A 20463-nucleotide genomic window follows, 5' to 3' on the forward strand; every position below is an offset into this window, starting at 1 on the left:
GTGATTAGCAGACAGACCATACATGGAGCTATAGAAGTATAATCCACTTTAAGAGTAATGTTGATTTAAAATGTTTTGGGGCATTTAAGAGGTCTTTTTAGTAAGAAGCAACCACTAAATCCTGGTTGATGTTGCGAATTGGACTCATGGCGAATCATGACCTAAAATTGTGTTAGTTTACCTACAGATCCTACATGATCTTAGTTTGATCACCCTGTTGCAGGATAAACTTTCCTGCAGTGCAGGAAATTAAAACTTGTAGAGTATTTGATGTTTAAAAAGGTTTCTGAAGTTTATAATTCCACTTAAAAATGTTCCCTTACGAAAAATGCATCAACCCTACACAAATGTCCATTAATTATAATCCACATAATAGTTTACATTTTTTCTTGCTGCAGGATTATTTTCCTGCTATAGCAAACTGGCTCAAATTAAGATCCTACATCTATACAGTATGGAGCAATGATATTTATGATATCGTTGACCCTTTTGGGCTCCCAAGTGGCGCAGCGGTCTAAGGCACTGCATCTTAGTGCAAGAGGTGGTACTACAGTCGCTGGTTCAAATCCAGGCTGTATCACATCCGCTGTGATTGGGAACCCCATAGGGCGGCTGCACAATGGACCAGCATCGTTAGGGTTTGGCCGGGGTTGGCTGTCATTGTAAATAAGAATTTGTTTTTAACTGACTTGTTTAGTTAAATATAAATATAAATTATACTTTACTTCTCTGCTGACTACTTTCTGTGTTTCTGACAGTTTGTGGTCCATTACAGTATTAGAATCATATATACAGTAACTCCATTCTGAGCACAGTGTCTTCCCTGTTGGATCTGCTTGTCCCCTTAAATCACATTTTAGCTCTGATCCGTGAGAACAGGAGAGTTATTTTAAGCAATCTGTCAGATTATTTTGGCAGCCCCCTCTTGGTATAATCTGTGGTTCTGGGGATAGATTGCCCTCAATCTGCTCACTTGTTTTGGCTATCAGACTGTAACATCCCCATGTAGTTTACAGATTAGGAGAATATGTTCTCTCCTCACCAAACCACAGAACATATATATAATGTATTATGCATTTCTTATTCAGTAAATATATATACTTTGTTTGCAGACCTTTAAAACAGTTTCAAAAGTTTCAAATCATCTTGAAGAGACTGTCAATAGGTAGCTAACGTACATCTTTGAAGGTGTACTTAGGTGTAAAATATATATTTTTATCAGTCTCATTTTAATTTTTGTATTGAGGGAAGCCCCCTCTGAACACAGCAATCACCTGGCACATTAAATAAATTAACAGTCTTGATGAATATGGCAATATAGGTTGGTGTTGATAGTAAAACCCTTTATAAGGTTGCATGGGACCGGTGATGATCAGATTGCCTGTTCACGACAGCATCTGACAGACTCTTAAAGATGCTTTACAAAGGTTAAAACACAGCAGTTATTGGCAGTGTGTATCAGGTACCAAGGTAAGACCCAAGTGAAGACTGTGTGAAGTAACAATGTTTATTGTAAAAACAGGGGCAGGCAAACGACAGGTCAAGGCAGGCAGGGATCGATAATCCAGAGTAGAGGCCAAGGTACAGGCAGACTCAGGGTCAGGTCAGGCGGAGTGGTCAGCCGGGCAGGTACAGGTCAGGACAGGCAAGGGTCAAAAACCAGGAGGACGAGAAAAATAGAAACTGGAAAAAGCAGGAGCTGAGACATAAAACGCTGGTAGACTTGAAAAACAAGACAAACTCGCAACAGACAGACAGAAAACACAGGTATAAATACACAGGGGATAATGGGGAAGATGGGCAGACACCTGGAGGGGGGTGGAACAATCACAAAGACAGGTGAAACAGATCAGGGCGTGACAGTGTGTGCAGCCTGTGACGCTATCAGGTTGTAGACCCCTGGGTTAATCGCAGCCTGGCATAGGGAGGTCCAGTAGGCCCTGAGGGGAGAGGTCAGTAGGGCTCACTGGGGGCTCCACACCACACAGGAGGGAGTGTGATCCAGCAGGGTGGCCCAGGTCTCAGCAGGCCTTTTGATTCAGGTGGGAGTACTGATGCAGAGTGAGTGGGGAGGAAGCAGGGCAGCAAAGTAGGAGGTCCAGTGGTGGTTAGGGGTGGTCAGGAGCCTGAGAGAAATGACCCTGTGTCGTGGTGGTCGCTGTGTGAGGGACAGGGAGGAGGATGAGAGAAAGGGGGGACAAGGAGGGGGAAGAGGGGGAAGGGAGAGAGCAGGTGATGACTAGCCAGACAGGATGACCTCTAGTCCACTGAAGTTTGGACTCATTGCTGTCGCCATGAGATTTAACGTCCCTCTGGGATGCTGGAGGTACAGCATCTGTTGAGAGAGAGAGAGAAGAAAATAAAAAGGATATAACAAGAAGTTAAACTTGTCTGGTACCCCCCTTATGCATGTGAGTGAGTAGTCAGCTATCCCAAAAGTTTTGGGTGATTTTATTTGGCCACCCCAATTTTTCTGGAATTTTGATATATAAAAAATTGTTGAACATGAAAGAATATAAAAACACCAGCAAATCAGATCCAAGTGATTTACATTTTTCAAATCTGTTCCAAAGTATTCCCACAACTAATAGAGAGATATATTTGATCGTATAAAAATGTAAGCAAGGTTTGAAATGATTATGTTTTAGTCAAATATTATACTTGCGGTCAATTTGCAGTCTACAAATGGTTTGTAATTATTATTATGTGAATGTAGTTAATGATCCTTTACCTCATCTCCCTGAATGAAACAAGTAGCACCCGAACCCCTGTTAGAACCCGACAACATCTGGTTGTCTGCAGCCCTCATAAGCAGTCTAACATATGGGCCTATATGTCTCCGTTCCTAAGCCCTAATAGGATCAGACTGGGAGCTCAGGCCCAGATCTCTGCACACAAAATGAGCGTTGCTCTGCAAACAGGAGGTTTACACAGACACCTTTAATAGAGCCTGTCATTCTGACATTCAGGTTTGATATGTGACAATCCACTGTTATCAGCACGTGCATTTCTCTGTGTAAGCTCCGCTCAGATGAGTGTTGACAGTAAAATATATTATGGAATGTGTGCCGTTTTGTTGCTGAACATAATACACATATCATATTTTTGCTGTGTGTGGTTTGATAGGAATTAGTGGTTTGAGAATTTATGCTTTACCACAAATAGTGTTTTTTTAAATTGTCTTTTGCTTTGCTGTTCAGTGTCTGGGCTGATGTTGTTGTGTTAGCTTACATATTTGATCTTGGCAATGAAATCCAATAATATTTCCCAGTGCTTGTCTGGGTGACTATGCCAATTGTTGTGTTTATTTGTTTCTATTTTGGATGGCATTTTAACACAGACTGTCTACTAATGCACACACATCTACCCAGGGCTTTTGAAATGAAGACTTATTACTCAGTTACTTGAATGAATCATGGAAGACTTTCCTTCTCATTTAACAACACACTGTTCCCCATGTGTGAACGCGCAAGCACACACACAAACACCAACATCCACACATTCACTTAGCTGTAAGTGAATGCTGGCTCTGCTCCAGCAGGAAGAGCCTAACGGAGATTCATTTGCTTTGATGTTAGGCAGTGGAAGCCTGCCCAAGAAGTGCACCGCTCCACTTTAAAACAGCCTATCAGGCTCACAACAGGGAAACGGTGTGAGTAGATTCCACAGGAGGTTGGTGGCACCGTAATTGGGGAGGGCGGGCTTATGGTAATGGCTGGAGGGGAATGAGTGGAATGGTATCAAATACATCAAACACCTGGTTTCCATGTGTTTGATGACATTCAATTCGCTTCATTCCAGCCATTATTAATGCGCCGTCCTCCCCTCAACAGCCTCCACTGGTAGGTTGTTCCTAAGAACAGAAGGCCTTTTCTATTAATGTGGCTGACTGGAGATACTTGTGGCTGCTGTCTTCACAGGAGTGGTTGGGAACCTGGATGAAAACCCATTAACCTGAGTAGTAGTGTTGTTTTGAGGCTGTCATTGTATAGTTTGTCTTAAATGTGATTTATTTCATTCTGCTTTGAAACTGTCGAAACAGGGCCCTAGAAATGTTGGCTTGAGTCCCTTCTCAAGCCACCGGACTATTTACATTGACCCCCCCCCCCCCCCATTGGTTTTGTACACTGCTGCTACTCGCTGTTTATTATCTCTCCATAGTCACTTCACCATTACCTACATGCACAAATTACCTCAACTAGCCTGTTGAGGTAATTTGTGTTGAACATGAGGCGAAGAGAATGCCTGCCCTAACCTATGCCACATCTGTGTTGGGTCTACATGTGTTAATTGTCTGTTGTTTTAGGCCACAACACAACGGGAAGTTTTGCCAGGGCTCCAGTCGTCTCAACCAGCTGTGTAACACAAAGCCGTGCCAGCCCAGCGGAGTGGACTTCCGTGCCCAGCAGTGTGCTGAGTACAACAGCAAACCCTTCAGGGGATGGTACTACAAATGGAAACCCTACACCAAGGTGGAAGGTATGGCAACTATTTGTTCAATTCCCCCTGTAATTAGGAACAGGGTAAATGTTGAATGAGCAAATAGAGTCCATCTAGAATGCACCTCATTCAGCCAGATGTTATAGATTCGCTGTTTGTCTATACAGTGCAGGCTTGTTAAAAGTGCATTTAATTAACATTGCAGATTGATCAGAGCGTTATGTCCTGTTTCAACTCTCAAATTAGGATGACTTTTTGAATCTTTTGTGACAAACCTTGTTTACCAATTTTAATGTTGAAGCCATAAATGTGCCTCATGTGCACCATATCAATGTGTCAGTCTACTCACGCCTGGGAGTTCTGTGGATACCCTGTCAGTCTAATCTACGTGGGAAACATGTAGCCACCTGCTCTCTCTCAGGGAGAAGGAATATATTATAAAGGAAGCCCTTAAGGCAGGTTTTACCTGTGTCTACAGCATACATACTGTATGAGTGAGAGAGAAGGGAGGGAGAGAGAGAGAGAGAGATAAAGAGCGATAGAGAGAGTTTGGCTGTCACCCCGTTTACCTTAGTGAGACGCTGATTCATGAAGATGCAAGCAGCAGATCCTGAAAAGCCTCTTGGGGCCTGAGTTGAACGGTCGCCTCCGTGATTGTAGAGTGGTTCCACACCGCTCGCCCTCCTCTCTCTCTCTCCCCCTGTGGAGGGACACTCCCTAAGGCCCAGCCCCCAGGGCAGCCTGTAGTGTCTGATCGTGGCACCATTTCAGAGGACAAGCCAAGGTATCAGAAGGTAAGGGCAGTCTTACCCTGGTCTAACTGGGCTCTAAGCACCAAATCCAATAGACTTCATGAAATCAAGTGCCTTGGCCTACGGAAGTGAATTACTAACATTAAATGTCAAATAGAAATCCATAAGATGCTTCTGGAATGCGTTCAGTGGTTCTCTGTAATGGAGGAGATTGACATTAAGACAAAACGGAAGGAATCTGAATAGCCAGAGTCCCAAAACTGAAGCTGGTCAGATAATGATGCCCCTGTGTCACCAGGCTGTTGCCATGCTCCTGGTAACACCACTGTCATTAGACTATGACTGTGTGTTGTACAGTAGAACCCGGAACCCATGTCTGGAACTCTGTGTGAGATCTGTGGAGAAGCTGCCCTCCCTGCATTCCCTGTTTTATGGGCCCATTTGTAACAGCCTTTCAGGTCTGACGTATGTGAATTGTGCCAGAGATCTGCTACTCCTTCAGTCCCCAGAGGGTCCGTACGTTGCACTGCAGTGGACATGCATCGTTAACACAATAGAACCCTGAATACACTATTCACCATTATTCCATCGATTGGCTCCTAGCTTGCCCTCATCAATTGGCGAGTACGGTTCCTTCATTACCATAGGCCTTTCCCAAGCCCCACATTGTAATATGGAGTGTACCAGTGACAGAGAGAGGCAATACGGAGGTTTGTGCTCTTTATGTAGTCCTGGAGACTCACACCTGGGAAGGAGGAATTGGTTAATGCACAGGTGCAGAATAACCTCCATGATCTTGTTTATAACACCTGTTAAATCGTCTCTATGTCCTCTGTAGCTGAGGATATCTGCAAGCTGTACTGCATCGCTGAGGACTTTGACTTCTTCTTTGCCATGGCCAGCAAAGTCAAGGATGGGACATCCTGCTCAGACCACAGAGGGGACGTGTGCATCGAAGGAGTCTGTGAGGTAAAGTGCAGATTTGAAGAACGTGATGTACAGCAAGTCATTAACTACATCTAAGTCTACTGAATGTGATATAGAACCCAGGATGCCGTCTGTGTTATCTAAGTTCCTTCTGTTTCTTCCATCTTGTAGCCAGTGGGTTGTGACCAGGTCCTGGGCTCTAAGGCAACTCTGGATGCCTGTGGCGTTTGTAGAGGGGACAACTCCACCTGTAAGTTCTTCAGGGGACAGTACGTCCTCCAGCACAGAGCTAACGGTACGTCAAACAAGAAGACTGACGGGTCAATTTGATGCAGTGGGAGAGAGTGGGAGCTCTGTTGTAGGACATTTCTGGCACAGTGTTATTGGGGCAGAGTTATCTGAACATCACAGGATGAATTCTCTAGCAGATGCCACTGTGGGGGAGACAGTCCCTTCCTCCAGACCTCATACTATACTCTCACAACTGGCTAAGAGCAACCTTTCCAGATCACTGTCTGTGTGTATGTATGTGTGTCTGTGTGTGGTCCTTTAAGGGTCCAATAGACAAAGCTCTGTGACTGAACCGAAAAGTGACCGCTTGGCAGACCTAGATGTTGGGTCATGGAGCACAGGCTGGGGTTGCTTCTAATATAGTGGAAAGTTATTTATGTGGCAGCTTGCATGCGTCGTTACACCAGGGCAGCCGTAAACTGCAGAGAGTTATAATGGTTTATGCTGTCTCAGTGAATGAAGCTTACTGTCTCACCTCTTTACTGAAAACACAGCACCATATGATCATGTTATATAAAACACTGTGTAATACAATGTACAAAGGTAAGATTAAAACCAGGGAAAGTTGTTAGTTGAAAGGTGTTTTCTGCACTGGTAATCTACTTTTGGGTTTGGTCTTGATGATAATTCATCCCAATAAAATACTTGAATATACCCAGGACAGTGTAATGAGTGTTGCCATGTTGTAAAAAAATATGAATCTCTAATAAATCAATTTCCTGACTCTCAGAAGGTAAATGAGCTCTTTCTCTCCCTGTTCAGAATACTACGCCATGGTGACCATCCCACCTGGAGCACGGAGCATCCGTGTCCAGGAGATGGAGATCTCCACCAGCTACTTGGCTGTGCGCACCCTGAAGAGGAAGTACTATCTGACAGGGGACTGGACGGTGGACTGGCCTGGAAAGTTCCAGTTCGGTGGGACGGTGTTTGACTATCAGCGCTCTTTCAACCACCCAGAGAGCCTGTACACGGCTGGACCCACTAATGAGACCCTGGTCTTTGAAGTAAGCTGCCCCTTCGTCCCCGTCTACCCTGACGTCCGTTAGCGAATTAGCGGTGACAGGGCCTTGGCACAGGGCTCGGATGCTCACTCAGATGAAAACAAGGCCGGGCTGTAGTGCAGGGTGGGCGGGAAAAAAGAGAAAACTCCCAACAACAACGAGTGGTGCAGGGGAGTAACGCTACTGCTCAGGATTAATTGTGTCCTGATTCTGATGTCGTCGGGGCTTTCATCTCTATAATCAAGAGGTCTGGGGTTCAAACAGCTCGCCATGCGCTTTGAACTTCCAGATTCGGTCACTTCATGCAAAAGAAGAAAAAATGTGAAACCAGGCCAGCGGCTTTAACTTCAATAGAGTGGCAGGGAGAGGTGTCAAGCATCTCAAAGCGGTGGCCGAGAGAGAGAGAGAGAGAGAGAGAGAGAGAGAGAGAGAGAACGACAGAGCGAGAGAGAGGACGAGAGAGAAGGGATAAAAAGTGGTCAATTAGGCTAAACGGGCCGCCATGCTTCCATATTCACCATTGAGGTCAAAGTGGACACCTCACCTTATGTGTCACAGGCTCTAGTATGTGATCCTATGATTTAGTGTTTTCCTTTTTAAAACGTGTTGTTAATAAGGATGTAGACATAGCAGCTGGTTGGACACTGCACAGTTTACACACCCGTAGCACATTCTTTTGTATTACCTGTCAGAGCAGAGGCCTAAGCTCTGAGGTAAAAGCAAGCCATTACTTGTCGTCACTCACTGCTGCAACTGATGGTCGAAAAGAATAGAAATTAAGCTCCTGACAGTCGAATGAAAATAAGTGTTATTGATTGTCCTTGGAGAATAAGTCACTCTCAAGGTTGCTCATGCTTTAGTTTGTATATTTAAGAGTTAGGGTGTTGAGAGGCAGAGGATATATTCCCCAGATAGCWATGTAAACGGTGGCAAGCTTTTTTCACATGCCCTTTGAACTCTTAAAAACAGAGGGGGAAAACCAGGTGAGTTTGGAAAGTTTMGTTTGTTATCTATCCACCAAAGGCAAGGTGAAAGTAATGTAAAAGCTAGTTTGGACAAAGCCCCCGGCCTCGGGCTACCTGTGAACTGAGAGCTGAAGTTTAAATGGCGCCTATAAATATATGAGAAATGCCATAGTAAAATCCCTGGAATGCCTTTCAGTAATWTTTGTCATTTTGCAGAAAGAGTGGATGTGACCATGTCGTTTCTAAATGTTTTTCTTCATGTTTTTGTTAGCTTTACATCACCACACACAGTTGAAATGACCTGAWTTGATTGACWTTAAAGTGCTTAGTGCTCCATTCTCAGTGTGGTAACAGCATGCTGCTCCCRGCACTGACATGGTTTCTCCCATGTAGCCTGAGAGTCATGTGTCCACTAGTGCGGTTAGCAGTAGCAGGGTTAGCAATAGCAGGTTGCTGTTCTGCAGATGAGAGGACATTAATCTCTCTAAGTATGTTCCGTAATTACAAAAAGAAGAGAGGGACCCAGTTTAAAAGATTAAAAGAATTCTGCAATTGAACTGTATAGATTACATTTACATTTACATTACATTTAATGTATAGACTGTATAGATCTGAAGAGCTTGGGTCAGGGCACACAGAGAGAGAGAGAGAGAGACTTAAATACGTTCCAAATTAAAAAGGTAGCAGAAAGGGGAAGGAAACTGTGTTCCACTGAGCCTGGCAGATCTTTTATGCTCTCGTGGAAAACTAGAACAATGTTGATGGCTCTGAGACCCTGACTCGGCTAGAAACAATTCATGAAAACAAATGTTGAAGAGTGGTGAGGGTAAACTCTGACAGTGTTCATGCATATAGTCTAATCAGACAGGAGAATGGCAAGAAAAAGGCAGGGAGAAACGAGACACAACATACGGTGAGCTCTAGGATGTTATTTGAAATAGAATAGGGATTATCCTCTGTATTGACATTCTTGTGGCAAAGTGTTTGGTGCGGTCACGTCAGTCGAGAGCAGAGGATTGTGGACCTGGGCGGCAGGCAGTAGGTGATGCTGGGGAGCTGTAGCCATGTCTGCCACTCTGTAATTCATCATCATTTTCCCCTTAGCCTAATGAGCGCTACAGTGAAATTAATAATATACCCTGGTACAAAGTATGACTTATTATTTTCATAGGCATGAATCTACTCTAGTCATGTGAGAATGGCAAAATGAGATGTTGTTTAGATTGTTGGGTTCTCGTCTGTTTGAAACCACTGTGGCATATCAGAGAGAAGTCATGCACAGTGAATTAGGTTGAGGCTTGGATGGAGGTGGAGGTGGGGAGAGGGCATTTATGGCTGTGGACTATCCCAGGCAGGCAGGGTTAGGGAGGGCTGTCTCGTGTTGTGTCTGATGTCAGGGCTCCAGATGGACAGGGGAGCCCCTGGGGCTGCGTTCTGGAGCTTGTGTTTTCTGTGCAGTGCCAGCAGTAAATTTGGACCAGTCCTGGACAGGCTAGTGTGAAAGTGTCCAATGGCATAGGTCCAGGGCAATATATTTAGCCTGGAAGCTCTGGGGGTTAGCTCAAAGCTTTATTAAGTTCATAGCTAAGTCAACATTTTCCACCTCACTTTCTCTTTCCACTAAACCTTCTCTGCAACGACTCCTCTGATAACGCTTTAAATCCAATTKGGTTCTCACCATACCTACTGCCGAGGTTCTTGGTTTCTGTTACCTGTTGTGGACTCACTGGAGAGTGCCTCTGGAGCCTGTACAACTCAGTACAGAGCAGTCTCATGTTCGCATGTCCTGCTTCACTGAGCTTTGGAGAGCGCATGTTTCAACATCTATCCGGATGCACATCAGGTTCATATCGCTGACCGTGCCCACGGGACAGATGTACAGTCATTTTATCTGATCCCAGTACATTGAACAGGAGGACCTTTCCTTCAGACATCTGATCCCAGTACAGATGTCTTCTCCATGTGTAAACCCCCTGTCTTTACTCTAGTTGGACTACAATAGGGATAATCTACGGTGAGAGTTGAGGCTGTTAGCGTATTTAGCTTGTAAAACTCTGAACGCCCTGTAGTAATTAAAGCATGTGTGTGTGTGTGTGTGTATCTCTTACTGGTTTACATACACAACAACATTTGAGACAAATGTTAGAGTTTGATATGAGAGACTATTGCTTGTAATAGGTAAACAATTAGCTATTTGCTTGCATGCCTGAATCTATTAAGTCAGTGTCACTGCTGRGGGGCATTGTCAACAAATCCCTCAGTTTGGCGGTTTGAATATTGACCCAAAAATGTTTTGACCAAGTCTATGGGGAACAAAGCAGCCCTTCATTTTGAGAGAGAGCTTTCCACTCCATTAGAAGCAACCCCAGCCTGTGCTCCTAAATCCAACATCTATGTCTGCCAAGCGGTCACTTTTCAGTTCAGTCACAGAGCTTTGTCTATTGGACCCTTACAAGGGCTACACACACACACACACACACACACACACACACACACACTACAACACACACACACACACACCACACCACACACACACACACACACCCACACACACACACACACACACACACACACACACACACACACACACACACACACACACACACACACACAAAGTTCCACAACGCCATTGTCACCAAGTCACCAGTTTCCTGCCACTTCACTTTTTCATTATCATTCTCTATGGTCCATTGCTTGGAACCATTTCAGGGTATGCTTAGACTTGTCTATTTTGGCAGGGGAGGGGAATGACTGCTAACCACACTTGTCGAGTTGCTAAGACGGATCCATTACCTCACTGTCATATTCCCCCTCTCTCCCTCTCCCTCAGATCCTGCTGCAGGGTAAGAACCCGGGTGTGGTGTGGGAGTACACCTTGCCTCGCAGTGAGAGGAAACCCAACTACACATGGGGAGTGGTTCGCTCCGACTGCTCTGCCCCGTGTGCTGGAGGTGAGCCCACGATGAGAGAATTCCATGAGTGTGTGTGTGTGTGTGTGTGTTTGTGTGTATGTTTGTGGTGCAGTGGGCTAGCAGGAAGTGCTTTCTGGCTCATCAAAAGCATCTTTGTAAGCGACAGTGAAAAGGTTGCACAGTCTCCCCTTGGTCCTTTACAGACCTCCCTGAGTACTCTGTCCTATTCACTCATCAATGTATGTCAGCGAATGTGTGTGTGTGTTTTTATATGTGAGCCTGGATCAGTGGCTCCCTTGCTCTATTCACTCTATCCCAGTAGGGAGGGTGAAAGCAGACAGAGCAGACAGAGAGCTCTAGACAAGCTTAGAGCAGAGATCGCTATCTGCACCCAGTCACTATTTCGTTCATACTTTACTTTAGTTGTCAAGCCCTCCCGTGTTGCTCAGACAGAAGAAGAGTGTGGGCTTTGTGTGTGACCTTTTCATTGGTTGTAAAAGACAAGGCAAACTGATAGGAATGATGTCTGTCTGCCTCGCTCTCCTTCTCTCTCTCTTTTTTTCTCAATTTCAGGTCGGATCTCGACAAAAGCCATCTGTTTGCAAGATCAGCGGACCCAAGTCAACTCGACACAGTGCAACCCTCAGACCAGACCAGTGCTCAGCTCTCACCTGTGCAACACGCAGCCCTGCCCAGCCTAGTAATTAACCCTCTCTTTCTCAGTCTCTCCCTGTCTCTCTGTCTCTGTCTTTCTCGCTTTCTCTCTCTCTCTCTCTCATTCTGACAGACACATACCACAACCTCAGCCTACTGTCTGTGCTGTAGTTCCATTGGCGAGCTGCTCTGGCTTGGTCTGGGATGCTGGTGTGGTCTCTTTGCTGCGGGCAGGGACTACTCAGCCTTCTCTCACTGTCGCGTCCTGCTGGAGAGCCCCGTACATTCCCTACCCAAGGCTCCGGCTCCCAAACCAAACGGGATTAACATACCCTCCAGACAGGGGCAGGCCGGCCTGGTTTTCCCAGCACTGGCCCCCGCTCAAAGCCACAGCTTCTGGACCAGGCCACAGGAGAGAGCTGCCCCAGCCCCATTCATGCTCAGTTTCACCCTGCCTTACCGTCTGAGTACTGCTCGCACTGATAAGGTTCAGCACAGAGACAGCTCTGAAGAAGACCACCACAGCCTCTCGTTTCTCCTCAATGAGTGGTGTTCACCACCGGAGAGAAAGAATGAAGATGCTAGAAAAAGTCAGACAGAGATCACAGATTCAATTATTAGCCCATTATTAACAACTGTCTGCTAAATTGGCATAGTCAACAATGTTCTACAACCACGACAGACCAGTAAAAGTAATTTCCAAACACTTACTGGGCATCAGGAATCCTTTCAGACATTTTGGTTGATCTCATCATTCGGGGAATTTATTTCAGACACCGACCATTTTCGTCAGACACTGGATGCAATTCTCAACTTTGCAAATAAAAGTTGGGATATTGAATGAATATCACTTCGGCTCTGCTCCAGTGACAATCCATTCAGCTCCTATGGGACTGACTCGATTTACGACGCTCCATCTTCAAAGGAACAGCCATGAACCCGTCAGTAGAGAGACTCTTTGAGCGCGACACGCTGACAAAGAGATGGCAAACGTCTCTCTCTCTCGCCACCCGCCTGTCATCCTCTCCTTGTTGTCGCCTGCCTGTGTTGTCTGATGTCCCACCCCTACACTCACGTTACAGTACAGCGTATATGAGTGATGGTGGGTGAGGGGGAAATCAGGACCATACAACTGTTTCCTTAAAGAAACAATAATAACCAGTGCAGCTTTCCCTGTCAAAATCTTGACAAATRGTTCAATAACAGTGGGTAATTGAAACGACTCTAAGCCTGCTGGGAGTCCGCGAGTGCCTTTGGTGTGTGTGTTGTTGTGTCAGCGCAGTACTGTTGCATCTTGGGGAGTGCGTTGGTACATTGTTCTAATCTACATCATTATCTCTCGAGACACGTTTGTAGGCCTGGTTCTAGACCACTTAAACCACCCATTTTCTTCTGTGTTCAGGGGACTATCGTCGTCAAAATGTGACAGGGGCACATACCACAGAGATCACCTTCTCTTCTTCTGTGGTATGTGCTGCGGTCACATTTTGACGACGTCACATTTCCACAGGCGGCTCCGTCACTGTATAGAAGGCTAAGACCCGAGACTGTGCTGCCCCGCCTGTCTCTGAGAGGGCTAATAACCAGCCAGGGCGCTATCAGTTACGACTTAAACATGCTGCCACTGTTTTTCTGTGAGGCTCCCACCATTTGAGAGGGGGTTTCTTCCCTGTAATCTGGGTCAAACTATATCTGTTATCTAGGGGAAAGGTTTAAATGGACCAGACCACTAATGACCTCCCCCCGTGTGAGCTGGAGAGGAAGTGTGCCGTCCAGGTGAATGATATCATCAACATAAATCCAAGAGCAGAGTCCTGTTCATCAGTACCAGACTCCTGAATCAGTGGACCCTGTTTCCCGCTGATTAAGTGTCAGGATTTATGGGATACCTTTTACAAATACTTCCAAACTGTATGGGCATGCTATCAAAAACAGAAAAGGAGGAGCGTAAAAGAGGCCTCTTTCCATCGACTATCTGCAGTGCTGACAGGTCTGTCCATGTTTTATTATAGAGAGAGAGTCTGGATCCCCACAGGGCCAGATCAGTCTAGCCAGCCAGGAATCCAGCACTCAGTCCCAGCCCTATTGCGCCAACTCCAGKCTTAGCACCGGTCTAGAGCCCCAGCCGCAACCAGACAATGCAGGCTTGCCTGCAAGGGCCACTTGGCTTGCAAGCAGTCACTGTGCAGTGTGGGGCATGGCGAGATCAAACACCACGAGGCCCGCTAGGAGCCAACGTTATCTGCCAGCCCAGGATGTCACCGGAAAGATCAATGTTAATGCCTTAAAGAGTTTTGCAGTTCCCCTGGTGCATCCGTTTCTACTCTCTCTCTCTCCTCTCTTCTGTCTGTCTCCCAATGTTACTTTTACTTCCTTTTTATTCATTTGACATGATTATTTATTTAGTTTATAGTTTATTTAGTGCTCCGAAGAAGATTCCTGTAGGCAGGCTGCAGCTGCAGAGTTACTTATCTGGCTCTTCCTGGGTAGTTGTGGCACGTGCACCAAACTACGGGAGAAACAGGGAGACATCAGCAGGCAGGCCCAGAGCAGGGAGTAGGAGGAGGTGCTCGGAGAGGCTGCTGTTTTAGAGTGGTGCTTGAAGTTCTAACCTGAAGTGCTGTTGGTTGCTGTGCAACTGCTACTTTACACTTGAATAGATTGTTAGTATAGTAACAGGTTGTGCATCAGATGGAAAGTCAACGTTTGCCAGTGAAATGCAGCCCGTACCATGACAGTAAAATGTGACCACTGCATGAATGTAAAGCCATCCAGTATTTCTCAATATTCCCTGCATTTTTCAAGTTAAATTGTATGGCTGGAAATATGGGAGTTATTGAAAGATTCCAGAAATACAAATTACAGCTAAGCCAACATTGGTTTGCAGTGAAGCACAGTAGTTCAACCTCATTCCAATGACATATTGTTATTTATATGGCAGTGAAAAAAGAGAGAAGCGAAATCTGAACCGGCGTTTTGCTAGACGGGTCGTGTTTCTCCCCTCAAAATTGCAGTTTAGCCTTCTCCCTCATTTATCAGAGATGGGTTTGAAGGGAAATGAAAGGTCTGACAGAAGGGRAGTAGGAGTGGCTGGTCGGCACCGGAGCCTCAGAACTCGACTGAGTCAGCTGTCCGTCCTCCATGCCCCTGGTCATGTGGTAGTCGGAGCAGTCATTTGCGCTAATCTCCCTACGCCCAAAATGCCAAGACAGTCTATTTTAGAGGCTGGCGGCTTTCATCAGAGGCTGAGAATGATCCACAGATACCAGAAGACCACAACTAGTGGAGCCGCTGAGTGTAGGATCCTGTCCCTCCCTACAGCCAGACCAGACCAGGCCAGGGGAGAGGAGAGTTGGGCTAAGGGGAGCTCTGAGGGGAGCTATGGGGTTAACTGAAGGTGAGAGTCGGTTGTATAAGGTTAGCCTTATACTGTATGGTGGAAACCTTGCACTGTTTTAGTATGTTGTATACAAATCAAACCACATTTTATTAATCACATACTTGTAAAAAAAGAAAAGAAAAAAAAGTGGATTTACAGTGAAATGCTTACTTACGGCCCTTCCCAACAAATGTTTTATTTGTTTTATTTAACCTTTATTTAAGTACGCAAGTCAGTTAAAACAAATTCTTATTTACAATGATGGCCTACCCCGGCCAAACCCTCCSCTAACCCGGARGACGCTGGGCCAATTGTGCGCCGCCCAACMGCCGGTTGTGATACAGGATTGAACAAGGGTCTGTAGTGATGCCTCTGGCACTGAGATACAGTGCCTTAGACCATTGTGCCACTCAGGAGCAYAGAGAGAAAATWGAGAAATAATAGAAAAGTAAAACACATAATAATATAAGTAATAAAAGTTACACAATTAGTAACAACTTGGCTATATACAGTTGAAGTCAGAAGTTTACATACACCTTAGCCAAATACATTTAAACTWWAAAAATTCCCTGTTTTAGGTCAGTTAGGATCACCACTATATTTTAAGAATGTGAAATGTCAGAATAATAGTAGAGAGAATGATTTATTTCAGATTTGATTTATTTCATRACATTCCCAGTAGGCCAGAAGTCTACATACACTCAATTKGTTTTTGGTAGCATTGGCTTTAAAATTGTTTAACTTGGGTCAAACGTTTSGGAATAGCCTTCCACAAGCTTCCCACAATAAGTTGGGTGAATTTTGGCSCATTCCTCCTGACAGAGCTGGTGTAACTGAGTCAGGTTTGTAGGCCTCGTTCCTCGCACACGCTTTTTCAGTTCTGCCCACAAATGTTCTATAGGATTGAGGTCTGTGCTTTGTGATGGCCACTCCAGTACCTTGACTGTTGTCCTTAAGCCATTTTGCCACAACTTTGGAAGTATGCTTGGGGTCATTGTCCATTTGGAAGACCCATTTGCTTCAATGWACCCACATACTTTRCCTCCTCATGATGCCATCTATTTTGTGAAGTGCACCAGTCCCTCCTGCAGCAAAGCACCCCCACAACATGATGCTGCCACCCCCGTGCTTCAGGGTTGGGATGGGGATCTTCGGCTTGCAAGCCTCCACCTCTTTCCTCCAAACATAATGATGGTCATTATGGCCAAACAGCTCTATTTTTGTTTCATCAGACCAGAGGACATTTCTCGAAAAAAGTATGATCTTTGTCCCCATGTGCAGTTGCAAACCGTAGTCTGGCTTTTTTATGGCGGTTTAGGAGCAGTGGCTTCTTCCTTGCTGAGTGGCCTTTCAAGTTTTGATGATATTGGACTCGTTTTACTGTGGATATAGTTACTTTTGTACCTGTTTCCTCCAGCATCTTCACAAGGTCCTTTGCTGTTGTTCTGGGATTGATTTGCACTTTTCTCACCAAAGTACGTTCATCTCTAGGAGACAGAACACATCTCCTTCCTGAGCGGTATGGCGGCTGCGTAGTCCCATGGTGTTTATACTTGCAAACTATTGTTTGTACAGATGAACGTGGTACCTTCAGGTTCATCCCAAGGATGAACCAGACTTGTGGAGGTCTACCATTTATTTTCTGAGGTCTTGGCTGATTTATTTTGAATTTCCCATGATGTCAAGCAAAGAGGCACTGTTTGAAGGTACGGTTTGAAATACATCCACAGGTACACCTCCAATTGATTCAAATGATGTCAATTAGCCTATCAGAAGCTGCTAAAGCCATTACCGGCCATTACCTGACCGACTTGCCAAAACTATAGTTTGTTAACAAGACATTTGTGGAGTGGTTGAAAAACTAGTTTGAATGACTCCAACCTGAGTGTATGTAAATTTCCGACTTCAACTGTACACCACCGGTCAAAAGTTTTAGAACACCTACCCATTTAAGGGTTTTTCTTTATTTTTTTACTATTTTCTATTTGCTACATGAATCCATATGTGTTATTTCATAGTTTTGATGTCTTCACTATTACTCTACAATGTAGAAAATAGTAAAAAATTAAGAAAAACCCTTGAATGAGTAGGTGTTCTAAAACTTTTGACCGGTAGTGTACACGGGGTACCAGTACCGAGTCGATGGTAACGAGGTAATTGAGGTAGATATGTACTAGGAATAAAGTGACAGATAGTAAACAGTAGTAGCAGCGTATGTGATGAGCAAAACAAAGTTTGTGCAAAAATTGTCAATGCAGATAATCCGGGTAGCTATTTGGCTAGCTATTTAGCAGTCTTATGGCTTGGGGGTAGAAGCTGTTCAGGGTCCTGTTGGTTCCGGACTTGGTGTATTGGTACCGCTTGCCGTGCGGTAGCAGAGAGAACAGCCTATGACTTGGGTGGCTGGAGTCTTTGACCATTTTTAGGGCATTCCTCTGACATCGCCTGGTATAGAGGTCCTGGATGGCTGGGAGATCGGCCCCAGTGATGTACTGTTTATGTTTAGATTCTCATGTGTGTGCTGCGTGCAGAGGTGGGTACTGATGCTTGTAGAGCACATGTGCTATACAGTATATTTGTGTGTGTATATGCCTGTGTGTGTGTGTGTGTGCGTGTGTCTCTGTCCTTCCTGTGGGCACAGGTGATGGGTGATGGGTYTATTTAGACCCAAAATAAATTATACAGATTTAGGAAATCTGTCGTTCCTTGCCGGGATTAGGGATCTGTGTCATGTGGTTGACACGCTTATGACAGAGGTTAGGAGGGGAAAGTATACAGCCGAATCATCTGTTTGGATAGGTTCCCTGCTGACTGTGCTGAGTACAGCAGTTATTATGCGTGTGTGTTTGTGACTGTGAGATTATGTGCAGGTTTATGAGTCATTCTAAGAGCTATACCGCCTTTCTGTTTCTCATAATTCAGTGACTCTTTTTCGAGGAGCGTTTTGTTACTTTGGTACTTGGGCTGACACATCTCTCTCCATTTCTCTCCTCAGCTGGACGACAGGGGACTGGGGGCCCTGCAGTCGGTCCTGTGGGGGCGGGCAACAGACACGTCACATCCAGTGCTTGCGTAAGGTGACGTACCAGCGGGAGGAGGTGGTGGCTCACTCCCTGTGCCCGGTCATCGCCCCAGCCCAGGTGCAGCCCTGCCACACCCAGGCTTGCCCACCTGAGTGGAGCTCTGGAGCCTGGTCACAGGTAGGCCACACTGCGCGACATGCCCATATACTGCCTATTATAGTTTGAAAAAGGGCGTTTTGGAAATCTTTTAAAAATTTGATTCTATAAGACTTGTTGTGTCAGCTAGCACTGCAATTAATTAGCAAATGTCTGTGGTGGCCTAATGTATGGGGAAAACACTTCTCTGCCCTCTGCTGGACACATGGTTAATTGCGTACTCACTGGCCTGAGAACAGGACACAGACTGCAGAGAACTATTTCAATCATATTATCATCATTAATCACACGCCATTATTGTGAGTTCCTCAATTGAGTTGGCTAGGCAAAACTGACATGGCCASATTTATAGAGGCTATGATACCTAGTCATGATCAGTGACAGTGTTCTCCATCTTAGTCAGTAGTGACTGGGATCTCCACCTGCTGTTTCTATAAAAGCCTGTCTGTCAGTGATACCGCAGATACCTGGAGGGACGTCTCTCTTTACTGCATTATCTGATGTATATGCTTTTATTAAGTAGTGCACAGTATATGATACAAATAAAATGACTTTAATTACAGGTCTTTTCACGTCTTATTCAATACTTCTAACATAGTATTGAGTATAACCCACTGTTACAGTAGGTTATACTGTCTTTCAGAGTTCTCAGGCTATCTCAAGTCGAGTGTGTCTCTTTGCAGAGAGAGCCCAGAGTGATTTAGTGCACTGACTACATCCCGTATTGACTGCATCCTTCACAGGGTTCAGACGCAATTCTGAGCATGCCTCCCAGTATGAGTTCAGGCTGAGTTTACCAGACCCTCTGTTCCTCTGCTCTCCGCTCAGTGTTCCAAGTCGTGTGGGCGTGGGATGAGGAAGCGCGGCGTGTTCTGCAGAAGCACTGACCCCGGAGCAAAGGCTGTGGTGGTGCCGGACAGTATGTGTAAGCCACACCACAAACCCAAGGGCCAGGAGACCTGCGTGGTGCGCCGTTGCCCCAAGAATGACCGGCTGCAGTGGTTCACAACACCCTGGGGCGAGGTAGGGACTCACGGAGACAGACAGACGCACATGTTGTACAAACACACCCACACATACCTTGTATAACCTTGTACACACCGACGCACAAAGAAACCCATACATGCATTGAAGATTGTCTAGACAGAAATGCATTTGTGACAAACATATACATCCAGAGTGCTGATGCTGTGTCCCCTCGTCAAAACAAAGCAAATAGCCTGAATAGCAAAGGCAAACATTTCAGACATTCACTTTATAAGTTGAGCACTGTTGCTATGGCGATGCGGGCTGACCTTGTCTTGTTCTCTCCACTGGGGGACCAGCTGTATTTCTCTCTGAGGATTCTCACATTGTCTTATTCTCTCCGTTCTCTTTTTGCTAATGGTGCCTCCTCTGGCCGTTCTCTCCMCAGTGCTCCACATCCTGTGGCCCAGGTGTCAGAAGCAGAGAGCTGCGTTGTAGGGAGAGGGATTCACAGGGGGGCTACACAGAGTTCCCTATGAGAAGGTGCAGGAACCTTCCCAAACCCTCTGGGGAGCTCCAGCAGACCTGCAGCATGGGGCCGTGCCCAGAGCCTCGACCTGTRGTCCCAGGAAGGACAGCCAGTGCAGTGGTCCTGGGCTGGTACTCTTCTCCTTGGCAGCAGGTATGTATATCAACTCTCCATCCACCCTGCCTGTTCTCCCAGACATGATGGGGATTCATGTTGAATGGATGTGGATTTAGTGAAACATCCTCTCTCTCTCTCGACTCTCGCTCTCTATCTCTCTGTTGTCAGGCCCAAAGGGGGTGATATTCATGTATATGTATGTAGTATCTACCAAGGCAACCTCTTGCAGTCTGACATCTGACTTCTCCTTGATCAGGGGGCCTGTGATGACTGTATGCACGTAGGCTCTCTCTCCTCTCCCTAGACATAGCTTGGAGGTAATGGACATGGTGTATGCATTCGTAATCT

General features: G+C 45.6%; 1 protein-coding gene across 1 annotated transcript in view; it reads left to right on the forward strand.

Annotated features, from left to right (window-relative positions):
- LOC111974635 (A disintegrin and metalloproteinase with thrombospondin motifs 18) overlaps positions 1-20463 on the forward strand; it is a 46148-nt gene that overhangs the window by 22066 nt on the left and 3619 nt on the right. The window contains exons 8-17 of the mRNA XM_070447376.1: positions 3802-3842; positions 4203-4479; positions 6031-6161; positions 6291-6414; positions 7173-7417; positions 11210-11330; positions 11865-11991; positions 18320-18524; positions 19332-19526; positions 19918-20151. Coding sequence (XP_070303477.1) covers positions 3802-3842; positions 4203-4479; positions 6031-6161; positions 6291-6414; positions 7173-7417; positions 11210-11330; positions 11865-11991; positions 18320-18524; positions 19332-19526; positions 19918-20151 — 1700 coding nt within the window. The remainder of the gene's footprint in view (positions 1-3801; positions 3843-4202; positions 4480-6030; positions 6162-6290; positions 6415-7172; positions 7418-11209; positions 11331-11864; positions 11992-18319; positions 18525-19331; positions 19527-19917; positions 20152-20463) is intronic.

The sequence above is a fragment of the Salvelinus sp. IW2-2015 genome, linkage group LG15 (assembly GCF_002910315.2).
Source record: "Salvelinus sp. IW2-2015 linkage group LG15, ASM291031v2, whole genome shotgun sequence".
Lineage (NCBI taxonomy): Eukaryota > Metazoa > Chordata > Actinopteri > Salmoniformes > Salmonidae > Salvelinus > Salvelinus sp. IW2-2015.